Source organism: Ctenopharyngodon idella, chromosome 4 (genome assembly GCF_019924925.1).
Source record: "Ctenopharyngodon idella isolate HZGC_01 chromosome 4, HZGC01, whole genome shotgun sequence".
In the NCBI taxonomy this organism is placed as follows: Eukaryota; Metazoa; Chordata; class Actinopteri; order Cypriniformes; family Xenocyprididae; genus Ctenopharyngodon; species Ctenopharyngodon idella.
Window position 1 is genome coordinate 26,782,484 of NC_067223.1, and position 20,974 is coordinate 26,803,457.

Genomic DNA, 20,974 nt, shown 5'->3' on the forward strand with positions numbered 1-20,974 from the left:
GGCTCGTTTGACTTCCTGGTTCTATGAAGCCCCTCCCTCCGAAATACACAATGTGCTCAGATTGGTTAGCTGGCCCAGTGTATCGTGATTCGCTGAAGTGTCCGGAAACGCAACGCCCTGTACCATTAGTTGTTACATGTGCTTCAGTGGAAATGTAAATAATGGCGTCTATATTGCTGTATCAAATTGAGCCTGAATCAGACCCAGATGAAGAGGGTCAAGCAGAACCTCTGCAATCGCGGCTTTTAAAAGGACATTTCTGAATGGTATTTCATTTTTTATGTGTATCAAAGTGTTTAGATATGCTGTCACTGCTGTTTGTTAGCTTTCAATATACGCTTTTATTCTGATTAAAGCTTTACTGTAGCCGAATACATGACTGAGTAGTAGCATTTTTGTAAAGGTATCGCTTAATTTATAGCATGAACAACTGTTTGTCTATGAACAAAGAAGTTTGCTGGTGTCTGTTGGAGAAGTATGCAATAGAATTTAGCTAACTGGCTAGCAAAGCCAAACCGCGTTGGTCTTTGTTTACGTCCTTGATGCAACCAAAAAATAGCAACAGAACTATACATTTAAAAGACATGTACAAACAATAAAACGTACTTACAGTTTGAAGCCAATAAACAGCAGCTTCTGCTTTTAAAGTGGGAATTGCTTCATCTTTCAGTAAAAGCCTTCCAGCATTGAACTCGTGTAGATTCTGGAAGCTGTCTTCCACGCCACATCCAGTGTAGAAAATATCACTGATTATTATAATGGTTTCTATTATCTTTTGACGCGTCGCTCGCGTCCGGTGTACACAACTCTTCCACTTCCTTTAAAAAAGCGCCTAGGGTATTAAAATAACCATTATCCAGGAGGAGGAAGAATGAAGGGAGAGGGTAGATATAACTACCCTCAGAGAGAGGAAATCGATCACTGACGCTGCTGACGTCTATGCTCAATCACCTCCCTCCCGCTTCTTCCTAGAGTCCCGCCTTTTCTGGGACTTACTCCTAGGAGGAGGTGCCTGAGAGGCAACACTGGACCTCTGGCCCTGTCTCCGATCCTCGAATCTGGATGGGCCTGGACCTCCTGTCTGTCTGGGCCCGGATTCAGATCTAAGCAGTATGCAGGTCCTGAACACTGTGGAGTGCGCCTTCACCTCTCGAACTTTCCCACCACCACCTCGACGGAGGTGGCAAAAAGTTCCGAGGGCGAAACCGGCGCATCGAGGAGAAAGCCCTTCTCTTTCTCCCCGATGTCCACCAGGTTCAACCACAGATGCCTCTCCATAGCCACCATTGCTGCCATCGATCTACCAATCGAGGTAGCAGTCTGTTTGGTGGCCCGGAGAGCAAGATCTGTAGTGCAGCACAGCTCTTCTACCGCCTCAGGGGAGAGACCCTGCCCTTGATCCAAATCCTTCAGAAGATCCACCTGGTACGCCTGTAACACAGCCATCGTGTGTAAGGCAGCACCAGCCTGACCTGCTGCCGCATATGCCCTGCCATTCAAGTGAGATGTCATCTTAAGGGGCTTTGAAGGCAGGACCGGAGCTTTCAGTGTCGGCGCCTGCCCAGTCACGAGATAGTCTGCAAACGTCTCGTCAATAGGAGGCATCGACGCATACCCATGTTCGCTTGATCCCGCAACATCAGCAAAATTATCTTGCTAATGTTGATGAATATGAGCTGAGTACGGATTCTTCCATGCCTTCTCGATCTCAGAATGAAGATCAGGAAGGAATGGAAGGCTCACAGGAGCTGGAGGGTTATGACCAGAAAGGAACCGCTTGTCGAGCCGTCCGCGAGCGGCTTCTTTCCTAACGCGCTCCCATGGCAGCTGCAGCCTGCCAGAAGCGCGCTCCATAACCTCAAGCAGCTCTGCATACCTGGGGCAGGGTGGGTTTTGAGGCTTCAAAAGGCTCACCTTCTTCATCTCCTGCTCTCTAGGGCTAAGAGCCAGAAGAGCACTCGCTGCTGGATCCAATGATGTTAGAGAAAGCACATCATCCTCCAGCAGCTCACTCTCGTCAGCCGCTGAGGGTCACGAGAGATTCACACCTCTCTCAAACTTCTCAACCAGCTCCATCTGATAACCCCAAGATTTTAGTCGTCGCTCTGCCTCAGCACGAGCTGGACCTGAACCACTAGGCACAGATGCCGGCCCCTCTTCTCGTGAGAAAGAGGGCCAAACGAGAGCGGAGCGTCTTAATAGGCAGACGCTCACAGTTTACACAAGCAGATTCCTCAAGAACTGCTTGTGCATGCTCTTCTCCCAGACAGATAATGCACAGATTGTGTGTGTCATCAGGTGTCAAAAACCTGGGACATGGATCCACACACTTTCTGAAACGTTTGTCAGACATAATAATCTTCTTACCCGTTTGATGAATCGCGCTTCAAACAAAACAGTCCCTGAAAACGAAAAGATACTGACGTGTTCTCCAGGCGCTCCTTATATACTTCCGGGCCGTGCCAATTATGACGTCATAGGCTGTCGCCGGCCAATAGGATTGCCGTGATTTGATAAGCATTTCAGGCACTGGTTCACGAGGAGGCGTTCCCCATAGCATGTCAAACGCAGTGTTGAGTTCCCTTTCAAAGGGAACACAGTGTTTTGTTTTTATTGTGAGTGTACACAGATGAAATTAGACTCTTTACAGTTTATGTATGACCATAAATGACCGAGTATTTTAAGTTTTCACTGGTGTAAGGAAGCCGTTCAAGTGATGTAAGATAAAAGAGGCCTATAAGGAGCTCTAAAAACACAAGGAAAATAATAACCTTTCCATTTTTGGTCATGCAGAACGAACCAATTTGTTTTTAATCGCTAATTTTAGACAAATAACAAATACCTTATAGCTTGACTACAAGTTTAAAAAACAGCATTACATGTTAAAATTAAGGAATCTACTCAGGCGACGACACCAAAAATGAAAGAGAAACGTTGGACCTTATGAAAAAATATCCAAGACACATTGCTATGTTACATCAACATGCATTTATCATTCTTACAATCACCACCAAAATGTCCACCTTCACAATGAGCTCTGTTCAATTCAACAGTTCTCTTCGTGAAATGAAATTCATTTCAAACACTGGATAAGAGCAGTGTGGAAATTATTAACATCACTAACTTAACAACAAAGCTAATGTTTTATATAAAAGCACAAACTAAGATAAGAAACCTTTAAACTTTAATTAAATTAAGCTTACTGAATCACAGGCTATTATCAGATAAAGTGCAACCAAACTGATGTGTGTTTATGGTGCATGTCAGCTATGTTGTCTCCGGCGGGGATGGGGCGTGGTAGGGGCAGGACTGAGGTGGATGATATTATCGGATATTGCAATATTTTTTAAGGCGATTATCGATTAAATATTTTTTTCCTTTCGCCCAGCCCTAGCACCCTGCAGACAGTTTTGCTCGTTTCCTCTCGATTTCAGCAAAGACTGGAAAAAAGAATTTTGTCTCTATCATGTTGTATGCAAGAGTTATTTAAATGCACCTGAAGGGAAGAATAATACATTTTTTTGTTATTTCCGCCTACCCAAATCTAAAGTCTCCCCATACCCATATACAGTGGTATAAATGCAATATCCCAGTGTCATTTTACAGAAAACCCTTTGAAACATTACGTAAAACACTCCTGAAAGTGATAAATATCATAGTATATGTTGTCTGTGCTATAATAAACAAACAAAAAAATATGCGCTTTTTGATTTTGATCAGTTTTATTCTTTCAGGAGACACAAAACTATAAATTATAAAATATATGGGGTCTATTACAATCCAGAAGGCATGATTTATATACCATCGACATGTCCTCAGAAAACACTAGAATGCTTTGAGATGGCTTGGAGATCACATGTTTCTCTGTTCAAGAGTGCATTTCCTGTCCTGTACATCCGTGACAAAACAGTTGATTATTTACAAACGAAAGCTCACAGAAGCGTGAAAATAGTCTCATTTGAAAGAAAATATCCTATTCACTTTAAAAAAATAACAGCACCTGTTTCTGATTATTGAAATGGGTGCAACGAATAAAACGGGAAAAACACAAACATGAAACTTTAAATAAAATAATTTTATATATAGGCTACAATTTAATAACAATTTTATATATGAATGGGGTGTTTATCAACTGATTATGCTGTCAGAGTTTACAGTGTTGACAGCTCTGTAAAATAGCCTATGGAAGCTCTGTAGTTTTGCTGTAGCATACTTCTAAAAATATGAAAATTATAACACACAGATAACATTTTAAGTTACTTCCATTTCTGAACAAAGAAAGTTAATTGATGTCATAAATATACGAGCCAGATTTTTGTTTTGTCAGAATCTATCGTACATGACGAATGAAAAAATTCACAAACACAATGCTTAGTTTACTAAATATGCCTAATTTATAATGCAATTAATAAATAATTCAATAATAAAACAATATAGCCTATATACAGTTTATTAAGTAATGTAATCTTATTTCAAATGAGGAAAATTAAGTGGGTTGAATACAAGGAGAATTTTTTGAATCATTATCTGAATAAGTCGAGATTTATTATATTCAGAAATAATATGCTACTAGCCATATACATACATGCTACTATACATCTGTTTTATATTTGAACTTGTGCTGGTGCTATAGAGTTGGTCCTAGATACTCCAAAGTTGGTCAAATTACTTTTAATCACTACAAGTGTGCCAAATTTGATCATTTTCCTACTTATAGTTCATAGGACTGCCATTGACTAACATTCGGGAAGAAGAACAATTAATTTGTACATAAATGCACTGCATGTTGTATTTGATAACTTCAGATTAGATCATTCTTAGGCACAAGGCCTGGAACAGATGCAACTTCTGCATCATTTCCTGCCACAGTATCTCTTGCAGTCTGGGTATGAGTCACACTGAGTTACAAACTGTAAGGAACCCCCCATCGGCCCAAAAACGGAATCCGACGGCCTGGGCGAAGGTTAACACGTGTATGTCTTTTCATCGCCCCTGTGAAGTTCACTTAATTTCACTTGTTTGATCTGACTCCAGTTTCAAATGATTATTACTCTTAGGTTGTGTTTCCAATTAGAAATTAATCATTGTTTATGTATTAATTTAGATATTTGATTATTCTGGGTATCCCATACTTGCAATTATTCGTTCATCAGGGACCCAATGCTGCACAGAGATACTCGCCCCGGGTTTGTGGTAACTCACGGCCATAAACTCGCCAGTCTGATCTTCGTCAGAGGGTGTAATAAGTTAGCTAATACCTTTAGTCGGTTGCCTACTGCTCACTCGAACAAAAGTGTATTTTAATTTAGCCACTTCCATACACCTTGCTAAATCCGCGGTAAGCAGAAATCAAAAGGTCTTTAGATGAAGTGCCTACTGCTCCTTCATTCATGCGCCTTCAGTTTGTTCTACCCTGGACACAGATTTACGGTAGCATTAGCCTCCCATAATTTATTGGTAATGATTTCAGGAGAATCCAGAGTAAATCAAATATAACATTTTATTTGTCAGGTAAAAGTGTATCATGCCAATTAAACAAATAACTAATTAGAAGCCAATTCAGAAATCATAAAAACATAACATCAGTTGCTCAAAGATGACTCTAAGAGTAACAATTGCATATACACACAGTGGTGGATTATTGTTTTTAAGACACACACCCATCACTGTATGGGGATTTCTGGCTACAGAAGATCCCACATGACTGCTTTGCACTTTACCTTATATACTCAGACCAGAACAAAAGGGTTATACATTTTTACTACACCAACACCTGTTTTTTGGGGGGGGGAGGAAGGAGGGTTTGTGTGTGTGTGTGTGTGTGTGTGTGTGTGTGTGTGTGTGTGTGTGTGTGTGTGGTGGTGGTGGTGGTGGTGGTGGTGGGGGGGAGGGGTTGCATACCGTAGACGTGTGAGGACAGTTTAGGGCAAGGCGTTGTCCTATGTCTTACAAAACCCAGAACACAAAGTCTTTGGCATGCCGTCTGCTCCTCCTTTTTTTGTGTGTATGGATGTCTGTTTGGATTACTGAAATTTTGGTGACTCTGGTGATTCTGTGGTCCTGGTTCTCTTAGATATATCAGCAGCATTTGACACTGTGGACCACTCTATTTTGATATCTAGACTAGAGTCAGACGTGGGCCTAAAAGGTACTGTCCTTAAATGGTTTCAGTCATTTATATCCGACAGAAATTTTTTTGTCAGACTAGGTAACTTCACTTCCTCTGTTGCTCCTCTCACCTGTGGCCTCCCTCAAGGCTCGATATTGGCACCCTCCCTTTTTTCCTTGTACATGCTTCCACTGGGTTCCATTCTAAGAAAGCATGGGGTGTCTTTTCATTTCTATGCTGACGATACCCAGATTTATTTACCTATTAAGAGAAATGATCCTTCAGCACTTAGTACCTTACTAAGGTGCTTAGATGAGGTCAAAATCTGGCTAGCTCAAAATTTTTTTAACATTAAATGAAGATAAAACAGAGGTGATTGTTTTTTTTTAGTCCTACTGATCATTCTCAGGCTACCAGCCTAGATCTGGGCAGCTTATTGGCCTTCAGATCTTCTCGAGTGCGAAATCTGGGTGTCCTTCTTATTGAGTCATTAAAATTGGACAAACATATCTCTTCTGTAATTGGTTCCAGTTTTTACCAACTCCGCCTGCTGTCTAAAATCAAACACTTTTTAAATGCTACGACCTTAGAGATGGCTGTCCATGCTTTTATTACTTCACGATTAGATTACTGCAACTCACTATATTGCGGTATTTCAAAGTCACAAATTTCTCGCCTACAATTGGTCCAAAACACTGCTGCTAGATTTCTTCAAAACAGTCGCAAATGTGACCACATCACCCCCATACTGAGGGCCCTCCATTGACTGCCTATTCAATTTAGAATCGATTTTAAAGTTCTCTTACTGGTGTATAAACCTTTACATAACCAAGCCCCTAGTTATCTCTCAGAGCTGTTGCATTTTTATACTCCCACTAGAAGTCTAAGATCCAGTGATCAGAATCTCTTTTTAGTTCCTCAGTCAAGACTAAAACATAGAGGGGATCGAGCTTTCTCTGTGGTTGGGCCTCCATTATGGAACAATCTGCCACTTGAGATTAGAGTGGCACCTTCCCTATCCATTTTTAAGTCTCTTTTAAAAACACACTTGTTTGATCTGGCCTACTAATATCCCATTCTTACTACATTGTATCATGGTCTTGTTTATCTGTCATTTCTTTGGTTTTAAATTCATATGTTTTATTCTCTCTGTTTTATGTGTTTACGGTTTGATTTTAATGTACAGAACTTTGGTCAGTCTTGTGGCTGTTTTTAAATGTGCTTTATAAATAAATGAATTTGAACTTGAATATCAAAAATCTCTTCAGTCATTTGAAGGGGGCAGAGCTGTACTGCTACTAACCGTGTCCACAGGTGGCGGATAGTGGGATGGCCTCTCGATATAGAGGTTAGCTGCGACATAATGTGGGCACGCTCATTTGAATAAGCAGTCGCGGACCAAAGAGGGATAGTGCCACAAGGGTGTGGTGGAATTGGTCGGTGGCTTGATCAATTTCATTTTAAAAAAACACACAGACCTGTACATGGCCAGTCACAGCCACCATTAAATAAGCTCGTGCTAAACAGAAGACTGGGCAGCAGTGGTCTCCTCCTCACTGCTGGCGGACATACTCAACCAAACGAGTGAACAGCAAATGTGGGCTACAGTGGCAGGCCCCACGTTTGGAATCTTTCGGGAACAATTCAATTCAATTTACATTTATTTGTATAGCGCTTTTCACAATACATATTGTTTCAATGTAGCTTTACAGAGAATGCATGTCAACATTACAATTTAGAAAATCTGGTATCGGAGGTGACTGTCCAATGTATGTGGTTTCAGAAATGTCCATATAATCATGCAGTTAGCTAACAATGTAATAATTTAGGCAATTTAATTTACAATCACTGTTAGCAGATTAATTGAAGGTAGAAGCAATGAGTTCCTGGAAATGAATTACATAAACAATAATTAGGATATATAGAAACTGGGAATGTTCATGTTGTTCCAGATGTTGCGTCATCTGAAGTCCTCGCAGGAGTTGGCGCCGTCTCTTCAAAGGTGTTGGTCATCTGAGGTCTTCTTAAGAGGCTGGATCCAAACTGGAGCTGAAGTACTCTCTAGTCACCTCGGGACGGCCATCCCGAGATAAAACAGAAAAGCAAATGGAGAATAATTAGCGTAGCTGCTGTTCATAACATCAAGTAAAGATAGTCATGCGCAATTGATCTGATATGAGATGCATTAAGTGAATGCTTGGCTAAAGAGATGTGTCTTTATTCTAGATTTAAACTGGGTGAGCGAGTCTGAGCCCCGAACATTATCAGGAAGGCTATTCCAGAGTTTAGGAGCCAAATGTGAAAACACTCTCCCTCCTTTATTGGACTTCATAGGTCAGTAGCAATACTTTGTAATCGATATGGAACTTAATAGGTAACCAGTGTAGAGATGATAAAATTGGTGTTATATGATCATATTTTCTTGACCTGGTAAGAACTCTAGCAGCTGCATTTTGTACTAATTGTAGCTTGTTTATTGAGGAAGCAGGACAACCAGCTAATAATGCATTACAGTAATCTAGTCTAGATGTCATGAATGCATGAACTAATTTTTCTGCATCAGAAATAGATAACATGTTCCGTAGCAATGTTTCTGAGGTGGAAGAAGGCTGTTTTTGTAACATATGAAATATGATTTTCGAAGGACAAGTTGCTGTCTAATATAACACCAAGGTCTTTAACTGTCGAGGATGGAGTAACAGTACATCCTTCTAATGCAAATTGTATTCTGAGAGATTCTGTGTACAGGTTTTTGGTTTTTTGGTCCAATAATACTTCAGTCTTGTCTGAATTTAATAGAAGAAAATTACTGGTCATCCAATGTTTTACTTCTTTAACACACTCTGTCAGATTGGATAATTTGGAGATTTCATCTGGTCGTGATGAAATATATAACTGAGTATCATCGGCATAGCAATGGAAACTAATTCCATGTTTTCTTATAATATTACAGAGTGGCAGCATATATATTGGAAATAGCAGAGGGCCTAACACAGATCCTTGCAGCACTCCATAATTTACTGACATTATCTTAGATTTTTCCCCGTTTAAATAGTCAAAATTGTGACGGTCTGATAGGTACGACCTAAACCACCTTAATGCCTGTCCCTGAATACCAGTGTAATTTGAGTATTTTATGACGTATAGTGTTGAATGCAGCACTAAGATCAAGTAACACTAGTATTAAGATAAAGCCTTGGTCAGAAGCTAGAAGTAAGTCATTTGTAATTTTAACGAGCACAGTTTCTGTGCTATGATGAGGCCTGAATCCTGACTGAAATTTTTCATAGGTAGCGTTTTTTTGCAAGAAGGAGCACAATTGGACCGACACCACTTTTTCTAGTATTTTAGATATAAATGGAAGATTTGAAATGGGTCTGTAATTTGCTAATACATTTGGATCTAATTGTGGTTTCTTAATGAGAGGCTTAATAACTGCTAGCTTGAACGGTCTTGGGACATGACCTAGAAGATAAAGACGAGTTAATAATATTGAGAAGAGGCTCTTCTGCTACAGGTAACAATTCTTTCAGTAGTTTAGTGGGTATTGGATCTAATAAACATGTTGTTGGTTTTGACGCAATGATAAGTTGATTTAGATCTTCCTGTCCTATAGTTGTAAAGCGCTGCAACTGTTCTTGAGAGGCAAATAATTGAAGCTGAATCATAAAGCACTGTCGAGGGTTGTACATTTACAATTGTATTTCTGATGCTTTCGATTTTTGAGTAAAGAAATTCATAAAGTCATCACTACTAAACTGTAATGAAATGTTTTGTTCTGGTGATGTCTGTTTATTTGTTAATCTAGCCACTGTACTAAACAAGAACCTTGGATTGTTTTGGTTATTTTCTATGAGTTTGTGGAGATGCTCGGCCCTGGCTGCTTTTAGAGTCTTTCTATAATGGGACGAGCTGTCTTTCCACGCGAATCTGAAGACCTCTAAACGAGTTTGTCTCCATTTGTGCTCTAGATTATGAGTTTCTCTCTTGATAGCGTGAGTAATACTGTTGTACCATGGTACAGTATTTTTCTCTCTAACTTTTTTAATCTCATGGGTGCAACAGTATCTAATGTACTAGAGAAAATAATTTGTATCATCTACATGAATGTTAAAATCTCCAACAATCAGCGCTTTATCAACATTGACCAATAGGTCTGAGAGAAAGTCTGCGAACTCTTTTAGCAAATCAACATAAGGCCCTGGAGGTCTATAAATGGTAGCCAAAGCAAGAGATAGTAGCAACTTTTTGCTTATATCTGAGAGTGTAACATTTAGCACAAGAACTTCAAATGAATTAAACCTGTAGTTTGTTTTCTGAGTAACGTTAAGAATATCTCTATAGATTGTTGCAACACCACCGCCACGGCCAATCAGACGGCATTTGTTTTTATAACAGTAGCCAGATGGACTAGACTCATTAAGACCAAAATAATCATTTGGTTTAAGCCATGTTTCAGTAAGGCAAATTACATCAAGACTATTATCTGTGACCTTTTTTATTTATGATAACTGCCTTAGGTGTCAGCGATCTAATATTTAGTAGCACTAGCTTTAGAAATTGTTTTTGTTCAGTAATTTTGCGAATTTCTGGTTTGACCACGATCAGATTTTTTCTAGATCCTTTATTTTTCATTGTTAAACCTCACTATTCGGGGAATAGACACAGTTTCTATAGACTGTACTACACTCACATTTCTATCAATTAAGTGGGCAGAACACAGACTGTGATTTGAGGTTTGACTTACTAGTCAAACTGTGCGTAGCGTCTTGGAGATGTTCTCTGATAGAAGATCAGCTCCGATTCTGCTGGGGTGCAGGCCATCAGCACGGAAGAGCCTAGGGCGCTCCCAGAAAAGATTCCAATTATTTATAAAGAGCAGCTTCTGTTCATTACACCAAGACATTAACCATTCATTTAAAGCAAATAATCTACTGAACCTTTCATGTCCACGTCGGAAGCAGTCTGGACACGATGATCCTCGTCGTGAGCGATGTGGCTCAAACCATCTCGATCATCTCGTCCTGCTTCAGAACCTTCATCTGCCGCAGCCTGTTGTTGTTCACCCCCGCGTGCAGAACAACAGCTCCGATGCTCTCGTCAGCATTCAGGATCGCGGGTACCTGCGCAGCGACATCGAGAACACGAGCACCAGGAAAATAGTGACTGCGCACCTTACCTTTACCTGAGGTAGCATGGACGTGGCGAATGATGGAGTTACCGATGATTACGGCGTCGCGTTCCACCTCGCAAAGAGGGGAGAAGCGGTTCCTCGTTGAGATCTCGAAGACCAGGGGCGGCGGAGCGGGAGAGGTCCTGGTCCGGGGCCTGGCTCGCGCCTTCCGCTGCTGAAGAACCCAAGGTCCCTGGTGTGACGGCGCTGGAGTGAACGAGGGCTGGGATGAACGCATTCTGGGTGCTTGGGATCTGTGCAGATAAACACACGGAGTAGAGGAAGCAGGAGTGTTAATATCGCGCTGCAAACTTACCGCGGATTGGTGAGCATCAGCCCGGGATGTTTCCAGCGCTGTTTGCCGCTCCCGTAGCCTGCTTCTCCAGAAGGGTCCGAATTTGGCATCCTGGTTCCAGCTCCAACTGCACTGCATGCAGCTGAAACGTGTCCTCACCTGCACTCAAAGTTAGAGACACATCCGATACACTCGCCATTAGAATAGATGAACAATTATATCGTGAGTGATGAGAACAAATGCTAGTGTGACCACGCCGCTATTGCAAACGGGCTAAAGCTAGTAGCGGATGTCCGGGAAGTTGGATAAAACTAGCGATATCAAGGCAATCCGAGTGTGTTTATATAAAATAATGTCGAGGATGTGTTTACCCGCTGTAAAAGGAGAAAATGATAGGTTATAAATTTGATTTTAAGAGAAAAATCAAGCAATCAGGAATCAACTCGACCGAGCTCCAACTCAAACAGTGTGGCAGCAACAAACAGGAAGTGACATATGAACAAGGCTCTCATTACTGCGCTTCCCATCGGCTCTGCCCCAAAGCGGTGAAGTATCCAGGGGCTATGATTTCAACATAACATGACATGACAGATACAAACAGCACCAGAGTTAGAGCCCCTGATATCATAGGTGCCAACTGTTGATCGGCACAAGACTGCGCCTTTATGAAGAGGACCGTCTTAAGCCCTTCTCAGGACAGCGGTTCTCAGACCAAGGTTGAGCAGAGGGCTCCAAAAGTTGATTTGCAATCAGTTACCCGCTTTGCAACCTGGAATGTCATCACCCTGAATGGTCTGGGTTACCAGGTGGCACTTGTCAATGAGCTGGCTTAGTACAACATCGCCGCAGCCGGTATCACAGAGGCGTGGCTGCCATGCCACAAACACCGAACGTTCAATGGCGGTACCATGCTGCTCTCAGGTGGCATAGATCACACAAAGGGGGTGGCGTTAGTCCGGCGCTCACCACTCACAGGTAATGTGGCATCCCATTTCACCACAACTCCTGTATGCATGGCTTCTCCATCGGCAGGGAGATCTCTCACTTATACATTGGGCATAGAAAATAATCACCCCCCTTTAAAATAATCACTGATCAGCTGTAGTCATTTTGATTAGCTCAGCATGAAAAGAGCTTTCTTGCATGGAGCATTTCAGTCCTTGGTAGTAAAACTGAAGCAAACAATCAACTATGGGTGGCAAGGCACTGTCAAAAGATCTCCGAGATAAAGTTGTAGACAGGCACAAGTCAGGAAATGGATATAAAAAAATTTCAAAGGATTTATCAATGCCTAGAAGCACAGTGAAGTCTATCATAAAGAAGTGGAAGGTATTTGGTACAACACAGACCCTCCTTGGATCAGGACATGGCTCCAAACTGGATGAAAGAGCCAGGAGGAAACTGGTCAGAGAGGATACCAAGAGGCCTACAGCAACTCTAAAAGAATTTATGACAAAGAGTGGTCATTGTGTGCATGTGACAACAATATCACAAATTCTCCACAAATGTGGCTTGTATGGGTTACAAGAAAAAAGCCACTCCTCAAGTAAGGCCACATGCAGTCATGTCTGAGGTTTGCCAAAATGCACCTTGAAGATTCTGAGGCCACGTGGAAAAAAGGTGTTATGGTCAGACTAAAATGGAATTATTTGGCAGAAATCCAATACAGCTCACCATCCAAATAACACCATTCCTACAGTAAAGCACGGAGGTGGTAATGTCCTGTTATGGGGGTGTTTCTCTGCAGCAGGGACTGGAGCACTTGTCAGGATAGAAAGAAAAATGGATGGGGCAAAATACTGTCAAATTCTTGAGGAAAATCTGCAGCCCTCTGCCAGAAAGTTGACAATGGGAAGAAGGTTTACCTTCCAACACGACAATGACCCAAAGCACACAGCAAAACTGACCACACAGTGGTTGAAGGACAAAAAGGTGAATGTCCTTGCATGGACTAGTCAGAGCCCAGACTTAAACCCCATTGAAAATCTGTGGAATGACTTGAAGACTACAGTCCACAAATGGTCACCATCAAATTTAACTGAACTTGTGCAGTTCTGTAAAGAAGAGTGGGGAAATATTGCAAAATCTAGATGTGCAATGTTAGTAAAGACATATCCCAACAGACTAAAGGCTGTAATTAAAGAAAAAGGTGGTTCAACAAAATACTGACACAAGGGGGTGATCCTTTTACCATCTCAGTGATTCTGTTTTTTATTATTATTTTTTTTTTCTGACATATTGGTGTTATATCTTTTACTTGGATGTTATAAGTTGCACTGAGTAAATACAGCTGGATAAAACAAAAACTGTCCGTCTTCATTTCAGGCTGCAAAACATCAAAATGTGATTACTTTAAAGGGGGGTGATTCTTTTCTATACCTACTGTAGTGGCCTACACCCCAACAGAGGATGCTGATGCCACAGCAAAGGACAGTTTCTACCACCAGCTGGCTTCCACAATACAGTCAGTGCCAAAACAGAAATACACAGTGAGTTCAACTGTCCACTCATAGTAGCCTATGTTGATCTTAAGGCAGCGTTTGACTCTGTGGATCTTCAAGCACTGTGGAGCTACATGTATCATAGCAAAAAAACAAATTGCAGAGCCTGGGCAGCGGATCCAATATCAGGTATATTACTGTCATGGGTCAGCAGGTGGAAAATGTCACACAGTTCACGTACCTGGGGAGTGCACAAAATTCAGATGGAAGGTGCATGGCCGATGTTGCACACCAAATTGTTCTGGCTGCTTCAGCAATGAGGTATTTCAGAACCTTTGGTGTCAACAGAGGACCCAGCTTAGTGCAAAACTCGGGTTCTACTCCTCCTATGTGTTTTGAATCCTTCTGTACGGTTTTGAGACCTGGACTCTTGAATCACAAGATGCCAAAAGGCTACAGTCATTTCATATGTGCTGCCAGCGTCAAATCCTGCATGTTCGCTGGTTCGACCTCATTACAAATACAGCCGTCACCCTACGCACTGGTCTGTCAACAATCACAGACATAATTGCTTGTCGGCGCATGTATTTTTTCGGACATGTGACTCGGCTTGCAAGTCATACTCCTGCCTATGGTGCCCTAGCCTGCGCTGTTGTCTGCCACTCCAAAAGACATGCTCCCATTGGCTGGAGCAGACCACCGCTATGAGCCACCACAGCTCAGGCGACTGGATGGATGGTTCAGTAAATTCTGTGCAGCTCGGTCCAAAGATCATCCGAGCCGATTTTGGGCAAAATTGGGCAAAATTTTGTAACAAAAAAACTGTTTTTCATTTACTTCAATATGGCAGACAGTCACATTTAAGGAAAATGACAAATGACACATCATCAGAATCGGCATAAACCAGGAAACAAAACAACATAGAAAAAAAAACAAAATTTGGATGTTTTCAAAAGTTATAAGCATTTTTGCAAAATACCTTATATCTCTGGAACACTAGGTGGCGCTGTGTTCAAACTTCTCGGGTTCCTTAAGGACAAGCTGATGATGATACCTACCAATTATTGTGCTGATATGTCAAATCGTTTAAAAGATATTGCAATTTATGACAGATTTCAAAACGGCGGACACGTGGTTCATCGGTTCAAAGTGTAATAATAATTATTACCCTTTGGGGCTTGGCCCCTAACAAGCCATGTGCTCACACCAAACATGACAAAAACAAGAGCACATGGCCAATGAACACAATCACAAGCCATGTGCTCAAACAAAACAAGACATGAACAAGCAGTTAATGAGAACACTCATAAGCCGTGTGTTCACACAAAACATGACAACATGAAAGCATGCAGCCAGTGAAAAACACAAGCCGTGTGCAACGCAGCACAAGACAAGACAAAACATAACATGAAAGCATGCGGCCAATGTAAACAAAAACCGCGTGCTACACAGAACACAACAACACACGCGAACAGTAGAGCAAACTCGAAACTGCACTCACATAACAAGACAGAGTGCACAAACACAAACGAGCGAATGATAATCTCTCATTCATCACAAAACCAAGAATAAACTAGACCGAAGTGACGGAACCCTGACAGATATAGTGACAGTAGTTTGATCTGACATCTCTGTTATTGGTTTGTGCTCCAGATGCAGCTGAAGGAGATGCAGAGATCGTTCCAGCAGAGGATCCAACAGAGAGATAAAGATCTTCAACAGCTGAGAGAGGCTGTGGAGTCTCATAAGGTGAGTCTGGAGAAGAAGAGAAGTTTGAGAAGTCTCAGTCAGGGCTCACTGAAACCACTGTGTGATTGTGATGTGTGTCCTAACAGCGCTCTGCACAGACAGCAGTGGAGGACAGTGAGAGGATCTTCACTGAGCTCATCCGCTCCATTGAGAGAAGCCGGTCTGAGGCCACACAGCGGATCAGAGATCAGGAAAAGACTGCAGTAAGTCGAGCTGAAGGACGAATGGAGCGAATGGGGCAGGAGATCAATGATCTGAGGAGGAGAGAGACTGAGCTGGAGCAGCTTTCACACACACTGGATCACATCCATTTCCTGCAGGTAACAGAGATCCAGAAGAACAGGATCATAGTGAACTTGAGCAAGAGACTCACAGAGAAACATATCACGAGAGCAGAATGAGCCTTTGACTGCAATGTTGTCAGGAATTCTGTGTGTAATGTTATATAATTACAAGGTAGATTCTCATCTGATCATCTTGTTTTAAAAAAAGATGACACTTACAAATTCATTTAAGCTCTGGAAATCTCTTAGGAAAAATGTTCTGAGCTCTTCTGGGATATATATTTAGCTGCCAAACTCCACTAGTGCAACAAACAGTTCAAAACTTCCAGAACATTTTTTTAAACCAAATTTTCCATTCTGGTTTCTTACATCATGGTAAAATCAACAAACTTGATGGTACCAATTTTGAGAAATGTTCACCAAAGTTGCTTCAGTTGATCTTCAAACCTGATATGGATGGATTTGCATTTTCATAATTGTTTGACTGTTCCTTTGAGGATCACAACCATTAGTATCTCCATCTAGATTGCATGGTGCTCTACCCAGATGACTCTCTGTGCACCTTATATCACGCCGGCCTCAAAGAGCAGACAGAGGCGTGCCTGCCTGTGGATGGCCCTCAAGGGACATTCTGTGAGTATGTAGAGTCGGTGCTCTCCAGCTGTGTTTCCCCCTTCACAGTGGGTGAAGAGGAGGAGTATCCCTAATACGGTGGTTCCGGAGCTAGCACTCATTGACATACATATTCTGGAATGGACTCCAGCCTATGCTCCCACCCTTGAGAGCATAGGCTGCCGGTCCCACCAGTCCTAATGGACTTTCTGGTTCCGAATAGTTCCCTGGCCCTCCTTCCTCTGCTGGTCCCACCCAGCCTCCTGACTCCTTTGTCTCCGCTGGTCCCATCCAGCCTCCAAGCTCCTGCGTCCCAACCAGGGCCTAAAACTACCATTAAACTGTTTTTGCAAAAACATTACACCAAAATTTTAGATGCCAGTGAAAATTCACAATTCTCTATTCCAATTTCGATACCGCAGCTAAAACTACTAGCCTGACTAATATAAATTTAAAACATTATTAAAAAGTAACAGTGGTTCCCTTTCGGTCGGTCACATTCGGCGTCACGTCGGAACATACCGACGAATTGGAATCTTGCCTGAGAGCTCAATCAACGTTGAGTGTAAACTAAACGAACCGATGGACGCACATAACCCGTGTCTCCCATCCAAGGCCTGCAGGTTCTTGTCCGTTCTCACGGGCAATGCTTATAGAGCCACTGGACAGGCCGCCTCCACCCTGCACGCCATGGCTCTCCTGCAAGTATACCAGGCCAAGGCACTTAAAGAGCTGCACAAGGGTAGTTCTGACCAAGAGCTGATGCAGGAGCTGCGCACACCGACGAACCTCACCCTGTGAGGTCACCCTGACAAAAGTCACTGCATGCTCCCTCGGTCAGACGATGTTCACCTTGGTGGTCCAGGAACACCATCTCTGCCTGAACCTCGTGGATATGAGGGAGACGGACAAGTATTGATTCCTCGACTCCCCTATCTCCCAGGCTGGCCTCTTCAGCGATGCAGTTGAGGACTTTGCCCAGCAGTTCTCAGCTACACAGTCACAGCGACCTGCGGCTGCTTCCACCCTGCAGCCGGCTGCAGCTCCCCTGCCTGCTCATCGCTGAGGGCACCACCCTACATCTGCCTCTGCTTCCGCTCCCGCTCAGCCTCAGCAGCAGCCTTCACACAGGCCACAGCGTGGAGCCAGCTGCAGGAAGGCGGTGCAGCCCATCCAGGCCCCTGCCAAACCAGGCAGTAAGTGTAAGTCTGAACGGCCCTGAGAGGGGTGACTCGGAGATGGTTGGAACAGTTCTATGGGAGATGGTGACCACATCACTCCCTCCTCCGGAGGAGGGCTGGGTGGAGAATCTTTTGTTCAGTTTTTTATCTGTTCCGCAGCTATGCCTTACCACCCTCTTTCCCCTCTCCTATCGCCAGCAGGCAGCAGTGTGCGGTTTGAAGACACGATGCCTTTTCACACTCATTGCATTGCACACTCAGACCCCACAGGATGCTATGTCGGGTCCCTGCGCCCCACTGTGGTTATGTCTGTGTTCCCTCTGGTCCCGCTTGTACAGTCTCTGGGAGCCTGGCATCGCTTCGCAGCCCATCTCACTGGCTTATTCGGACCATCAGACTCGGCTATGCGATTCAGTTTGCCCGGGGCGTCCCCTGTCTTCAGGGGCATCCAATTCACCTCTGTGTTGGCCAGCGATGCTCCTGTCTTACGGGCTGTGCTTTGCATTTGAGCGAGAGTTCCTCTTCCTCCAACGGCTCCTCCATGGTCACCTCCTCCACTGCCAGTGCCACTGTGGACTCTTCCTCCACCTGCCCCTCCATGGACCTTTTTGCCCAAGGGTCCTCCCACCACTTTGGTGTCTTTTTTGTTTATGGCGCCTTCGGGTGGCTAGGAGCCGAAGGAGTGTGGAGCCAAGATGGAGCCGACTGGTCGACAGGCTGAGGTGGAGTCATTGGCTTGGAGGTCAGAGGTGGAGGCGGGGAATCTGTAAACAAAAACTAGTGTGGTTTCTGTTCCTGTGTTTAGTTCATGTGTCATGTGCTGCAATTAGATCCTCATCTCCTCTCCTTTTTTGACCACACTGTGACAGCTTGCCCTTTAATTCTATAATTTCAATTTATGTGATATAATACAACTAAAATGGAGATTGATACATTTGATTAGGATAATGGGTAACACTTTATAATAATGTTCAATTACAAGTCATTTATAAGTTATTAGTTAATGATGAATTAATCATTTTCAAAACATGACTATACGTTCATAAATTATTAATAGATAAATGTTAGTTATTTTAAAAAATAGTAAATCATGAAATAATCAAACAGATCATTTGTAAATGATTAATAAGTTATTAGTTGATGATATATTAATAATCTATTATAAATCACTGAAATATTTGTCAAAATTGGTTTATTATTATCTCAATAAACAATGGTTAGTCATAAACAAATGCTGAAAAAACCATTAATAAATGATCAGTATATAATTTATTGATGTATCTTTACTGTAAGTTGTAAGCTGGTCTGTTCAAAAGCACAAAAATGCAGGACTGCTAAAGCTGTATTTTTAAGAAGAGTAATTTATTTGATTTCAAGTGGATAAACATTTATAAATGACTTACAGTCAGGAGATTATCTCATGATTTACTCTTTTTTTTTTTAACACATTTGTAAATCATTAGCATACCACTTATTAATCATTGATGAATGTATAGTCATACACCGAATATGCCGAACCTAGTTTTGTAAATGATTAGTTCATCATTAAATAATAACGTATAACTGAACAGTATTGTAAAGTGTTACCGGATAATATAATTATTTAAAATATTTCTTATGAGATAGTATTTCTACATGTGAATGGAACACTTTCATGGTTTCTGAACAAATGCTTGTTTGTTTGTTTGTTTGTTTGTTTTTTGGTCGTACCTGACACAACATTTGTTATTTTGTTGTTGCTTTCATTCATTTTTTAAATATATAATTTCAATATACACTAAATATTTGAATTTATTATCACAGTCTTTCTAATAACATTTAAAAAATTATCTTATGCTAATATTCAGCTGCTTAAATGTTCTTAGAACAAGGTGAATTTTTGCTTTGTCATTGTTACCATGGGTAACAGGAGCGTTGAGCCGCTCATTGGTTCCCCCTCCAGCTAGAAAGTTCGGTAACACTTTAGAATAATGGTCCGTCATTAATAAGTAACTATGCAGGAAGTAATGCAGGACTAATGAGTAGTACTACATTAACACTTCAGCTACTACTATTAACTAATATAGAAACAAGCTTAACTAATCAGTAAGTAATATCAAATTTAGGACTAAGATAGTTCCTTATTATCAATAATTAGAGAATGAGATTGGCATCATTAAGAACTAATAGGTAAGTATAAAAAATTATAAAGAATTACTAATTATTATTAAAGAATTACTAATTAATTACTAATCACAACATAAGTGTCTGAGATGTGAGCAGTTGTCTTTTTTTTACTCTCAACGTGGTCATGAAATGCATCATTAATTACTCAAGTGTTGCCTAGTCACTATGCAGGAACTACTAGTGATCAGGACCATTATTTTAAAGTGCAAAACATCTTTTTCACTTTAAAATAATGGTCCAGATCACTAGTAGTTCTTTTTTTTATACTTTATTTGTATTCCTTTTTTGACAAGAAAAAAAAAGGAAAAGAAAACCAGACAGACAGACCAAGGGACATCAGGCAAAATCATCATAGATTAACAGAAGTGCTCAACATCATGTAAAACAGAAAAGGAAAAGAAAAGGGAAGGGAAGAAATAATTAAATAAATGAAAATAAATAAATAAAGGCATATACATCTCAATTTGTATTTAAATAAGATATCTATTTTTCCCAGTATGCTTCACATTTCTTTTGGGCATGTCTCAGAGAGAAAGTCAAATGTTCCATAACATAAATTTCCTTAACTATTTCTATCCATTCATCAATTGTCGGGGAATCTTTACTTAGCCATTTCCTAGTTATTGCTTTCTTGCTACCTGCTAAAAGTATTTGTAACAAATATCTATCTGTCTTTCTCAGCCCTGTTGGTAGATTTCCTAAATATATAACACTGAAATTAAACTCGAGCTCTGAGCCGAATACTGACCTAATTACCTTCACCACCTCTATCCAATACAAAGAGATAATAGGGCATTCCCAAAAGATATGGAAGTGACCAGCAGACATTACCACACATTCTCCAACACTGACCATGTTTAGGATTGTTACTCTGTGTCTTTTTTATATTAGGGGTTATAAAGAATCTTAAAGTGTTTTTCCAGGTGAATTCAGATCACTAGTAGTTCTTAAAGATTGTCCTTTT

At 41.4% G+C, this 20,974-nt stretch overlaps 1 protein-coding gene across 4 annotated transcripts in view; it reads left to right on the forward strand.

The window, feature by feature from the left end:
- The window catches only part of LOC127511082 (tripartite motif-containing protein 16-like), a 93,305-nt gene that overhangs the window by 39,993 nt on the left and 32,338 nt on the right, over window positions 1-20,974 (forward strand). Inside the window, exon 3 of one of the 4 annotated variants that reach the window (XM_051891516.1) lies at window positions 15,854-16,087. The exons of the other annotated variants lie outside the window; for them this stretch is intronic. Coding sequence (XP_051747476.1) covers window positions 15,854-16,087 — 234 coding nt within the window. The remainder of the gene's footprint in view (window positions 1-15,853; window positions 16,088-20,974) is intronic. 4 annotated transcript variants of the gene reach the window in all.